Raw genomic sequence first — 13288 nt, 5'->3', positions numbered from 1 at the left:
GACTTATAAAATGACAATGTTTTTGTGGCTGGAAAGCTGAATTCTTTACCAGGAACTCAGGGTTGCCCAGAGAGGCTGTGGGGTATCCTCCTGGGTGAGCGGCACAAGGTGCCTGCACGGGGTCCTGGGCACCCGGGCAAGCCCCGGGCTTCTCCTTATTCCCCCTTAATTTACACCTGGTTCAAGTCAGAATTTCCTAAGATACATTTGGATCTATGATGTGTTTTTCCTGCCAGAGAAACCAGCTCTCCACAGTCCTGACTCAGTGCAGAAACATAGCGATGTGCCACTCGAACGTGTGTGAGTACTGAGGACAATACAGCATGCAGACTTCAGGACATGCATTTTTAATTTATTTTAGTACAATAGTTGTCCCTTTGGTCTTGAAAAATACATGAATGTCACATCCCAGGCTACAGTCTAAACTTTATACTCCAGGCTAGAGCTGAAAAGGGGCTGTTTGTGATCAGATTCCCATCACAATGTCTAGCCTGGGAGCCGTATCTCCATCCACAGCAACCATTTGGGTTTCTATTTTTTAGTGGCATTTGGATTTGAAATCCATTTCTTTGCTTTGTAAGCTGGAGAGAGCCAATGGCAAAACCCATTGTAACGTAGGTAATGAGACTGAAATTGCTTCCTAATGAGTAAGATCACCATGAAGTACGGCAGCAGCAGCATTTTACATGGAATCAGACCAAGACGGAGAAAATACCTGGCAAGCACAAAGTTGCAGGCAGTGCCGTGTTATATTATGTTCTCAGAAGAAAATCAGTAAACAGCAGCGACCCAAATATTGCTGAAAATACACTAATCTAGCTGGGTACACCAAATATTTTTTGTTCCTCTTCAAAAATTGGTCCAGATTCTTTCCCTTTGGTAGTTCACAGTCACGCACGAGGAACCGCTGTTCCGTAGGGTGTATTGGGTGTTTCTTTCCACATCTGAAGGAAAGAAAGAGCTACACCTTTATGAGATCCTCATCAAAAACCGAGATGCTGACACTGTATCCTCCTGGCAGCAGACTTTTCTGAACAGTCTCTTCAGTCAACCACAATGGGCTTTCCTGAGCCTGACTCTTCAATCTTGCTTGAGTGAGGCATCCACATATTTTCCAGTTTTTCTGTGCAGCTGCTGATCAGGTCACAGCTGGCAGCAGTAAACAACACTCTGCTGAGCTGTCAATAGAGCACTATTACATCTGAGACGCTGGTGTTACGGGGACATCACAAGGTTTTGGAGATAGGCACATGCTAACATTTTACAGGAGGAAGAGCTGGATCATCCAGCTTTAACTATGTGCCAGACAAGACCTGATACTTCAAAGGTCAACTTCAGAAGATGGTAGGAGAGATGAAGGCATCTCTGTTTGCGGTGCTTGACTGAGCTCTGGGTCCCTGCAAACACTTGAGGACACTTTTCAGTGTAAAGACCTCTGAATTTGTTTCTGAGGTTAGTGCCTTCTCTCTGACTGCACAGTACAGCAGCTGAAAGATGTGGTGTGAGAGACGCAGCCCGTTACAGGCTGCACGACTCTGCTGCAAGAGCAGCTGTTAGGTCTGTCCTCCCCAGCCCTTCTGTGATTTTCTACCTCCTCCCCAAAAAAACAAAAACAAAATGAGTAAGAAGAAGAAAACCAGAAACAAATTGCAACCTCCTCAAGTAGGAAGCTCAAGCTGAAGGGATGGAAGAAACCAATCTCATCCCTTTCTGGTTTCTGGTTTGTTTTTAAGGAGAAAGAACAAGAGCCAGGCACTGAGGTTATTTGTTCTGTACGTGGCAGAGCTATGGGAATAGCAGGTGAGTTACGGGGGCAAAGAGGAAAGCTACTGTGACTCTCAAAACTACCTCTAAAAGCAATACAAAAAATCCACAGGGTTGTTCATACCTCTCCAAATGAGACAGGGAAAATGTGCATAGCTAGCAACCAGCTACAACTCTCTCCATGTGGAGGAAAAAAAAATAATCCTTATAAAATTGGTGCTTCCTACGCATGGGGAAAAAAGTAACAATAAGGAAATTCTCAAAACCGTCTCTGCTGATGTTAGGTCTCTGACAGGATTATCTGGGTATTAAATCCTAATTATATGAATAAAAGTCCCCAGTAAAATAACACAAAGTGGTATTTTGAACTGAAGCACAATCTTTTTTTTTGCTAGTAGACTACTGCTCAGCATTCTTCTTTCTCTATTATTTTAGTGGCTCAGCAAACCCTCCCCAGTAGGTAGGAGCTTCTATTTTACATCCTGTGGATTATCTGAAGTAAATCAAAGAGGAGTGTTTGCATTTCCTATAAGAACACAACGTGAATATTCTAAAATTCTTCACTTTTAATGTATAAAAACAACTCGCACATAAAACTGATTGTCAACCCCCTCCTTGGCTGCAAACAAGTTATTTGCAACTGGTGTCTCAGTCGCCTGTGTTTTAATTAGCAACACTGGCGTTTACCTCCAGCTTCAGCAACAGCTCCCACTGTTGTCTAGAAACACTGAGTGCATTGTGAAGTGTGTTTTAAAAAAACATGGTATGTGTTGCTGTTTTCTTCTTTTGTCTTGTACTCACGCTGCTCCTAGCAAGTTACAATGCATCCTTTCATTTTTTTTTCCCTTTCTGTTTTCTGTGTAAACAAGATGTTTTATGCAGCAGGTTTAAAACACTTCCTGAGAGCCACATTACAGAATACATGTGCACCGTGAACTAATTAGATTTATTTAAAACTGCGTAGATTTTAAATTTAAAGAGCATTAAAATATGCTTTGATTTCAAGGACGAACCATTTTAAAACAAGCTGTCAAATGGAGAAGTTGCTAGCTTATCCCTGCAAGACTTCATAGAGAAATCAATTTCTCTTTGTTTACCTTCGCAGTATGTTGCTAAGCTTGCTGAAAAGCTGCCAAAATTGCCTTCTTGAAGGTATCATTAATAGGGAAGCTTATGTATTACACTTTGTTTGGTAGACAGATAGCACACAGATGATAGAGAAGGCCTGATAAGTGAGACCAAATAAAAAGTTTCATCTGAATGCGTCTGAAGGAAGTTTTAAAAGGTCTTAAATTCTTTTCATTCTTTTTTTAAACTAAGGAATTACCTTATAATCGTTGAAACCATTTTTCTTCTGCTCTATTGACTGAATATCAGTGATTTCAGTTCTGTGCAAAGCAATGGCAGCCCCACCATGCGAGGCTTTCTTGCTTCAGCTACAAGAAGCATCATGCTCGCATGCTCTCACCCTGACCGGGGACTTCACCCACCTGGCTGTGAGCTGGGGAAGCCCCACAGCAGGCTGTGAGCAATCCAGGAGACTCCCAGAGTGTGTTGAGGATAACTTCATGGTCCAGGTATGAGACAACCCAACCGGAGGAGAAGCGTCGCTGGGCCTGGTGCTCACCAGTGGGGATGAACTCATTGAAGAGGTTTAGACTGGAGGCAGTCTGGGCTGCAGTGAGGGTTGTGAGGCCCTGGCACAGGCTGCCCAGAGAAGCTGTGGATGCCTCATCCCTGGAGGTGCTCAAGGCCAGGCTGGATGGGGCTTTGGGCAACCTGGGCTGGTGGGAGGTGTCCCTGCCCATGGCAGGGGGTTGGACCTAGATGATCTTAAAGGTCCCTTCCAACCCAAACCATTCTGTGATTCCACAATTCTGTGGTTCCTCATCTGCAAGTATTTTTTTTTCCTTCTTCCTTCCATTTGTATGTTAATTTAGGAGTACACAGAGCAGTCACACTTAAGCCCTATTTAATATTCTATCACCTCTCTCTTGAGGAAATTTTACCCGTTTCTTTCTTATTTTAGTAGATGCTCACTCTCTTAGAAACACCTAGGAAGATAACCAAATGCATCAGCATGTACAGCAGTTTGTACATTTTTCCTGTTTTTCTCGTGAAAAGTCTTGTCCTGAACAGGTCTGTCATATAATTACAAGCAATGCACTAAGTTTAAGAACTACCTGCTGTTGAAATCACCAGAAAGATGTAATGAAGAGGTTTAAAAAGTCCATGGACTTGTTCTCCCAGTCTGATATCCTTTGAGTCATCTAAGCTGAACCTTAATAAAAGACTTAATGAAAAGAAAAATGTGGTAGGAAGGAGTCCCGCCTGGGTCTTCAGAGTCAAGGCAAGGCCAAGAATGATTCAAGTGAATGTCCCATTAGACTCTTCCCCTCAGAACATCTTTAAGGCAGATAGGAAAACCAAACCAGTGATGGATATGGAGAGGGACAGCTACGTAACTGCTAAGAACATTACAATTAGTACACCAGGGCATCGTAACTTTTTAAGAGGCCTGGTTACATCCCAGTTATATTGCCTGAATTATCCACAAGACTTACATTTCTGTAACAATACCACCATAGCTGCTTGAAACTGGCAGGAAGATTCGAAGACTGACTACAGGGTGAAGTTATACGGTTGTACATACACCAGTGTGACTATTTTGATTAAATGTCATTCCCTTAGCTGGAATAGCTTTATTGCTCTGATCATCTCTGTATAGATCAGACTTTGTACAGCAACTACTATAAAACCGTCCCATGCGAGAAAAATGATTATTTTGGGTTCTGTAGATATGCCTTTCAGAATAATGCTTAAATATCACCCAGTATATTATCATTTGTTTTATGTAAATAAAATCTTAATAAAAAGTGTAAAAGTTTAAATGACTAACACACTGACTCATTTTTGGTATGACTTAACATTCCTCACATTCAACACTAACAGTGATTATACATGCATACATACAAATTACTCAAAGAGGATCTTTAAGAAAAAGGACATTATAGTTTGTATGTACATCAACTGATCTGGAACAGCAGCGTGGGTGTAATATTGACAAAGCTAATGATGCAAATAACACGTACTATGAAGGTATGAAACTGTGAAAAATTATCAGCTGTTATTCTTTCCTACTCATGCCAGTTCCTGCAGAGGACTAGAAAGTAAAGATTCAAGCCTTTTGCCCACCTCCATGTGATATTTTATTTGGCTCAAAGGAGTGCTTCCACATCTTATAGCACAAAGCAAGAATTGCCTTTTATCCCCAAACTTTAAAATTACATTTCAAAAAAAAAAGACTAGAGGAAGAAAGCAGTAAAGACAATAGAAAAGGTTTGGGTAAAGGCAGTCTGTCCTCTACCAGGTAACAAGAGAGGGTAAGAATTGGCAGACCTTAACACCAGGGGTGGTGTGGCTCTTGAAGGAAAAAGAAGATACCCAAAAGAAAAACAATGGGAGAAACCAGATAACCAAAGACTTCCAAAGATTTCCAAAGACTTTGTCCTACTGTGAGTAAAAGCCCGGACTGCCAACCATGACTTGGGAGTCCTCAGCCAGATACCTCCTGGCTAGAAGAAGGACAAATATTCAAAGCTACTTACATTATATTGATGATTAGCCACGGGTTTGTAATTGGTGGTTACTGCTTTGTCCAGCTGCTGTGATAGCCTTACGGGTTTAGAAGATTCTTCTATCTGTAATCTTCAAAAGAAAAGAAGAATAGAATTAATAAAAATCTTCAGACAAGCACACACTCAAAATGAATTCCCCAAATCTGCAAGTATGAACCATCCCTTATTGAAGGTGAGCTGCAAACAAATAATAAGGCAAAATAAAAGAACACTTCTGATTTTTTTCCTACTCCTTTTGCTTGAGGACACTGTGGATTATTAGGACACTAGATGTTACTGAAGATACTGAAAACCAAGCAGTTGTGAAGGGAAGATACTAAAAGCTGTGTCTGAACACAGACTTCAAATGCCTCACATTCACATGGAAACAAAGCCTTTGTATTTAAAAATTATCAAAACCAAAGCAAATGAACCCCAAATCAGCTTACTTGGCTGAGAATTGAAAAAGCTTTCAATTTACCTCTGCTGACAGCCAGACAACAGCAAAATCAGACTCCATGATCTTCTCTTAGATATTTTAATGTAAAAAATAAAGATTTCCGTGACCTTTCTTTTGGCACTCTAATATAGCATCAGAGCACAAATAACTATTTGAAAAGCACTTTTACAAACATGAAGACAGAGAAATCCACCCAGTTTCAAAACAACATGCAATCAAGTCTCAAAGAAACAGCTGACAAAAGGTGACCTTTAGTCCTGTTTGGACTATAAGAAGCAGAGAGGTTGAACAGATTTTGTTAAGTTCATCTCTTTGTAACTTAAAGATTAGTTAGGATGGTTTTGAAAAAGAAAAATTTTTGAAAAATCTTTGCAAAGTCGTCATCTGTTCTATAGATTTAATTAGCCTTAATGGACCATTGCCTTGTACTCTACATTTCTGAATCAGCAGAAGGTACATCAATGCCTTCTTCTGCCCAGATGTAGCATGTTTCTTCTAAGCTTGAAGGAAAATCAATCTGAAGGTAAATGAGTGGGTTTACTACTGCTCTAGCAAATAAAGGCAGAAGTTTTTATCACAAGGGTTTATCATCTGGCCTTCAATCTAACTAAATGATTTTAAAGATTTTATTGACCTCATTGCCAAAGGTCTCCTGAACTCTTAGCTTTCAGAAAGAAACACAGACATTACAGGAAAGCTAAATCAATATTGTCCAAATTTTTTTTCTCCATGTCCTCATCGCCAGATTTTTTCTTTGTGGTCTCAATAAATATATATATATATATTTAATTATTGTTATTTATTATTGTAAAAGCCTGGTTATATGGCATGTCTTTTTAAAACATCTTCTCTTGCAATTCTTTATCTTTTTTTCCAATTTTTGTTACACGGGGGTGTTCTCCCTCTCCCTCCTATCTTTTACCTCACTTCTTCTGTCTCCGTCTTTTCCTTCAGTGTAGGAAGCAGAGATACATTTCCTGCTAAACCTTTTTACAGATATTGCTCCTGTTCATGAGACAGGGGCTCCTGGAGAAGAATTACGCATCTAAACGTCCCATCACCTGACTGCAAAGGAGTAGGTGGTAATCCACCATTAAGCCTCCAAAATAACCTTCTCCAGACCTTCTAGTGTCCTTTTTCTCTAATAGCTTTCATTTCTCTTCTGTTTTTCCTCCCTGCCCTTTTCCAGCCTTCCAGAGTAGCCTTTGAAACAGGAGAGGAGAAGGGGAGCATCAGGAGCATCAGGATGGCCACCTTGAGGACTAAGCCACAAACTTTATTTATCCATTTTTTACAAGATTTTCCATATTAGCAATTAGGAACACCTACGTAACGCTTTAAGTTTCTGGTAGGACATTTAGTAGGCCCAACAACCAGCCGTCCCCCACTTTCCTTCACACCCCAGTGCCACTCGATGGCTCACACAAAACCAAAGAGCTAGGCCATGACTGCTGAAGGCCCCAGCCTGGAAACTCGTCTCTCCTTTTCCTTTTAGGCCATTGCACCACCTTCTTGTGGCCCAGAATTTTATATTTGTGTGGCGATGTTGTTCCAGAGCCACCTTCACGCGGCCCAGAATTTTATATTTGTCTGGTGATGTTGTTGTAGAGCCCTTCTCACTACAACACAGATAAGAGACAAACCAGGCTCACAACATCACTGAAGTCTACCAGAAAGTCTCCTTCATGCTCTCAGGGAACAAGAGGCTTAGGAGGGTGGCGTTTTTCCATGATTAAATCCCCTTTCTTAGGGTTTTATATTCATTCCTCTTAACAGGGTCAACGTCCAATATCCGCCATTTCCTCAGGAAAGCAGCCAGAGAATATTAGCCCTTCCATAACGAAATGCCAGCAGACTGCAAGTACGGACTGAACACGTTTCCTTAGAAGAAAATGCTTTATAATGGTAGTGTCAACCCCCCTCTAACTTCTTAATAAATTAGATATTTAAGCATGCAAACAACGGAGAGCTCTTTAGCCTAGAGCCTGTAATGAGAGCTTCACACCGCCGAATGCTAAAGGGCTCTCCCTGTTCTGGCATTTGAAAATTACACCACAGGAAATTTCATCACCCGTTTCAGTGAAGCTTCCATAAATTAATTTTTTTTTCCTACTTTTTTTTTTTTGCATAGAAGAACACCAGCAATTTATCTCTTCACATTTTTCACTTAGGAGGACTCGCTGCGCAGGAAGCACATTTCAGTGTTTTTATTTTAACCTGCAAACTGCTAATTTGCAAAACGTAGAAAACCAAAAGTGTCGAACTAGTACATTTCTGTGAGGCCTCCAAAGGCTTGTTGGCAGTTAAGTTACACATAACATGTGCAGTCCCCCAGAACACAGCACAGAAAGTAAAGGAAAACTTCTGGCCTTCTGAGGAAACAGGCTGCAAGCCTACTGAGTTATAAAATGGTTATCTAAGTTTGTGAAATGACAGAAAAATTCACAAAGATGGCCATGTACCAACTAACAAATATATCTACATCTCACGTCTGCCATCTCAGGTGGAAGTTTCAGAGATATCAGTGTTAGATTTCAAAATTTCTTGCATTTGTGCCAATGGTTTTCAAATTTTAATCCAAAGATCTCAGCCCATCTTCAGGAAGCTGGCCAACACTACGGTGCTGCCTTTTCTTCCTCTTCCCACCTGATAAACTGCTGTGGTGAAAAGCAAGAGCACATCACATCCCTGGGATCACTTCTTAATGCCAGCAATTACAGCAGTTGCCACATGCCAGTATGGAAATCTAAATGGGAAGCACGGTGACTCACGAGGCAAACCTTTTTATTAATATGCATTTATTCTACCCATGCACGCTGCTCTTCGTCTCCCTGATGGCTGCCCTTCTCATTTCATTTCTGAAGTGCTCACAATCTCCTGGAGGATGACAGAGCCTCACATTGCCTTCTTTCTGCCAGATTTCCGGGCTGAATATGGTCACAAATTACCAAATTGTTGGTGTGTTGAAGTGCTGAAATTTGCTTAGTGCATTGCGGGGTAAAAACAAATACCCTGCAATCGCTTTATCCAGGCAATTTGTTTATAGAGATGCTCTTTTTGGTGAAAATATGGTGTGGGGTGGTTCAAAACTATGACATTATTTTCCCATTTTCAGAAAGTAGTAGGTCTGAGTGAATATAATTGGTTTTTGTTTTAATTTGTATAGCTGTTGTTTGAAGAAAGTTAAGGAAACATATATATTTGCATATTCTAATAATTACACAAATTTATAACAAAAGCTGTGAATTACACATTCCTTTTGCCTTTTAGACTGCTGTTTTAATATGTAACAGATAACACTACTTCAGAGTGCTCATTTCCTAAACAGAATTTTAAAAAGCAACATTAAACCAAAAATATTACGAAGCATTTTAGACAGGGTGTTCTCGGAGTGGATCTGCTGAATCTTAATTGAAGCTGTTGGTAGGAATAAAAAAAAAAAAAAATCGATAGACTTTCTGAGTCACTGGTGGCACTGATTTAAAGGAGCAGGGGCTTTTTACCTATTACTCTTGATTATGATTTGCACACGTGCAAGAGTTAAAAGCCTTAGCTGTGGAGCAGAACTACACACAACTCTCCGAGGACTTAAATTTTCCACATGGCTCTTGTTGCAATAGCTAACGCCATAACTCATGCTAGTATCTGGCCTAAAAAAAATAAAAAATAAAAAGAGAATGCAGATCTTTTTTTCTACAACTGCCAATAAATTAACGATACAGCAGCCACCAGCTTGCACACTGTGGCTTTTCTCTTCCACCCCCACGATCAAATATAGCTCTTCTGCCCTGAAATCCAGCAAGTAAGCAGCATGGCATCAAATTCACCACAGTCATTTCCCAGCAAAATACATTTTATACCGCAACTCTGATTTGTCATTGTGACTAGAGTTGAATAAAGGGAAAAATATTCAGGCAGGCTGGAAATAATTGTATAGGACTTGTCAACATGCAGCAGACTCTCTGGGGAAGACAGATGAAGGCAATATTTACATTCGTATGAGGAGCTTTTACTCATACTGGCTTTTAAATGCACGAATCTTTCAGCATCAAGAAAATAAAACAAAGATAAGCCTTAAAATAAACCTTTAGAATAGATGATTTCCTCTGATTAATCTTCTGTCACACAACAAATGTTTCAGAGATTAGAAACAGGTATTAATCAGAAGCATTGCTAGTGTTTGAATTTTTGACATTTCTAAAGAAATTGTTGTGAGGATGGGACCGAAAAGTTTCTATACCTTTTTGGGCTTGCTTTTATTTATACAGGGCACTAGCAAGGAAGGAGCCAACCTTATTGTACTTTATTGTACCTTATTGTACCAATTTTGTACTCGAACAAGACACAGGCAGCTGCATTATGCGAGCTTCACGATACCTGAAAAAGGCAACCAACTCTTTGCCTTCATACTTTGCTAAGCATCCCAAACATGACAGAGGTAGCTGTGTCCTGCAAAATCATGTAGAAAACAAGCTAAGAAGTTAAATGTATGTGTAATAACAATAATATAGCTTCCCACAAGCTTGTCTTGTGTTTATGTGGACCACACCTTGCTTAGGTTCAGGCAGCACCTTTTCTGACTTTTCTTCCAAGGAGGAGTAAATTGCACGAGAGTCAATGGCAGATAAGAGACAAATATTCCTAAGAGATGCTGAAATTTCACAAAGTTTTTGTACTTCTGTGGGAATTAAGGAAACTCATCACTCTGCGGGGCACATCCTCCTGATACATGGCAGCACCCAACCACCAGCAGCAGCACCAGAAACCACCAGAATGACTTAATTTGCAGAAACGCACGCGAGCAGATCAGAACGATGACAACCTGTTGCCACGCGAAGCCATCTGTCATTTATTCTGAAAGCTAACAACTAGCGAGATGCAAATTCAGCACGTCTCGTCTCGCTGCGAGCAGAAAAATCCTCTCGTCCCCTGTTACATGGAAGCAGGTGACTGCAGCCCGCTGTGTAGCTCCGTCTATCCTTCTCTTTCAGACACAGCGCACACACCGAGTCAAGGCAACGTGAGCCCAGCCCCGGGTGTAAGGAACAGACAGAGACAAGGATGAGCTGAATGGAAGTGGCGTTATGAAGTGCATTTGCCAGCATTAAGTACTGAAACATTTCAGATTATTAGCACAGTACATGATTTGTAACTAATTTGAAGTCCTGAAGTCTTGGCATTTCAAGAAGAGTGCTGCGATTATTTTATGTTCAGGAAACCTGTAAGGTTTTGCTGAAGTTGTCATCTCCAAGGATGTATGCTGAAGGCTGAGCAATGAATCATTTGAACGTAAGATATTTTCAGGCCTAATATTGAGACAGGCACCACAGTCATCACTGAGACTCCAATTCTTCGTATCTTTCTCCAGCACAGAACACAAGATGATATGAATGACAATTTGTCAAGAAGTAGCCATTTCTTATATGGTTTGGGTTTTGTTTTGATAAAATTGAAATAAGATAAAGTAAGACAGCCTTTAGCATTCTAGGCATGATACAATGGAATAACCTTCCCTAGTGTTTGATGCTCAACTTCAAACACTTTCAGCGATGCCCTAACACAACCAGCAGGAAGAAAATGCTTGGCATCCTGGATATCTGAAATCAAGCTCACGTATGTCTCATGTATTCTTCTGGAGGATACTGACAGAGCTAGGCTCTGGTGGTTGCTGGTCCATACTGGGGATGTGGTAGAGGCTTATCATCTGAGGCTAAGCTTAAGAAGGAATCATAACTCAGAGCTATCTTTCCTGAAATATGACTGTTAATGAAGGTTAATGAAGGTTGTAAGTGGCTGCTGTCTCCAGCCATTTTGTCTGTTGCTTCTCCCCTTCGCTTATTATTCCTCTTTGGGATAATAAGGACCATTTTCAGATGCTCTCTCCATCCACATCCCTCCTCGATGACCCTTCAGCCCTGTAAAACACTCTGCGCCCTCCCTGTCCTCCCTGGAAGGCCTGGTTCAAGCCAGCACGGACCTTGAGCCACGTGAAAAGCCCCTTCCACAGCTGTCATGCGTGCTGTGTATCAACGGGAAGGCCTGTCGCAGTCAGTCATGCTTCTTGCAAAGAAATGAACACTTTCTTATTATGATTCACATATGCTGGAAGGGCAGAGAAGTCTGCGGCTTGGTAATTGCTGTAAATGTCAAGATTGTGCAGTCCTCTCTATACCACAATCATCACAGTCAATCATTTAGTGCCCAGAAGGGAAACAAAACCTTTTTTATTGGTTTATTACCGTACTTTCAACGTTTTCTTATTAATACACACACCACAAATGTCTCTGTCCAGTCTTCAGCCCGACACAAATCCCAACAGAAGTGAGAAAATCAAATTCAAGAACAAACAAAAGCAGAACCAGAGGGGGTGGTCTTCTCTGAGGCTTAAACCAGGGCACAGGTGCATCCCTGCAAGCACCATTACGTGCATGCAAATTTGTTTGCAATTCATCTTAAATTCTAAGGAGGTAAAACTGCAGGACACAATGCATTTCTGTACTGGGCTGTTACGTTTGTCACTCGCTCCAGCAACAAAAAGGTCTAAAAACTAGGCTGAAGTAAAATCAGCGTGCTTTTGTGTTGCCCAGCGCACATAGGCAACCTCAAGCAGTGACATGAGACGAGGCAGAAAACTGGCAGGGTGACAAGGTGTGCCGGGAAGAAGGAATTAGGCAACACGTTGGAAGAAATCAGAGTGAAGGTGGGATTTGGGACATTAGAAATTTCTGAATTCCTTTAGAAAGGATGACATACAATTTTAACTTCATACATATCCGAACACACAGATTTCATAGTCATTCCTATTTAAAGAAAAAAATTTAAAAAAAGGTAACTATTCAACACCACTTCTTCCTCTTTTTTGCTATGAGACAATGGCCACCAGCTGCGTTGCACTACCCTGCCCTTTCTGTAAGGGGCAGCTGCCCATCTGCCCCACCTACAGCAGGGGAAAGACAGGGCTGAGTTCATTTTTAACCACCCCCAGCCCACACTTTTCCCTCCATCAGCCTTTCCACTGATGTGTTCTGCACCACAAAGTCCCCTTCCCCCTCTGCCACCCATTGAGGAGGCCTCTGAAGGCCAGGAGAGGTGACCCGAGGGGCCCTGCCCTGGTAGCTGCACCAGGCCCTGTGCCTCAGGCCCATCCTACCCTGGATTCCCACTGACACGAATAAACAACCTGTTTGAAAGCGTGTGTGCCTGTACTGGGAACAAGCACCTCTAAATCACTTACTGTTTTAAGAAAAACTTCAACCTGAAGAGTTTCCTGGATATCATAAAGCAATTGATTCCAGCATTAGACCTGGATGTCTGAGGAGATAAGAGGAAAAAACTGACTTCCTGAGGTAAAAACCAAGACAAAATAGATCTATAAAAACGAAGTTACCTTCAGGTATTTATCTATTTTAAAGGCAGAAATGGCCGTTATATTCATGAAATGATAATC

The 13288-nt window shown here is 41.1% G+C and overlaps 1 protein-coding gene across 1 annotated transcript in view; it reads right to left on the bottom strand.

Moving 5' to 3' along the window:
• Positions 1-13288, bottom strand: part of GTF2F2 (general transcription factor IIF subunit 2) — an 82702-nt gene that overhangs the window by 8772 nt on the left and 60642 nt on the right. Inside the window, exon 7 of the mRNA XM_027471966.3 lies at positions 5373-5472. Coding sequence (XP_027327767.1) covers positions 5373-5472 — 100 coding nt within the window. The remainder of the gene's footprint in view (positions 1-5372; positions 5473-13288) is intronic.

The sequence above is a fragment of the Anas platyrhynchos genome, chromosome 1, assembly GCF_047663525.1.
Source record: "Anas platyrhynchos isolate ZD024472 breed Pekin duck chromosome 1, IASCAAS_PekinDuck_T2T, whole genome shotgun sequence".
NCBI lineage: Eukaryota > Metazoa > Chordata > Aves > Anseriformes > Anatidae > Anas > Anas platyrhynchos.
The sequence above is the reverse complement of the archived record's forward strand: the minus strand, read 5'-3'. Positions and strand labels throughout refer to the sequence as shown.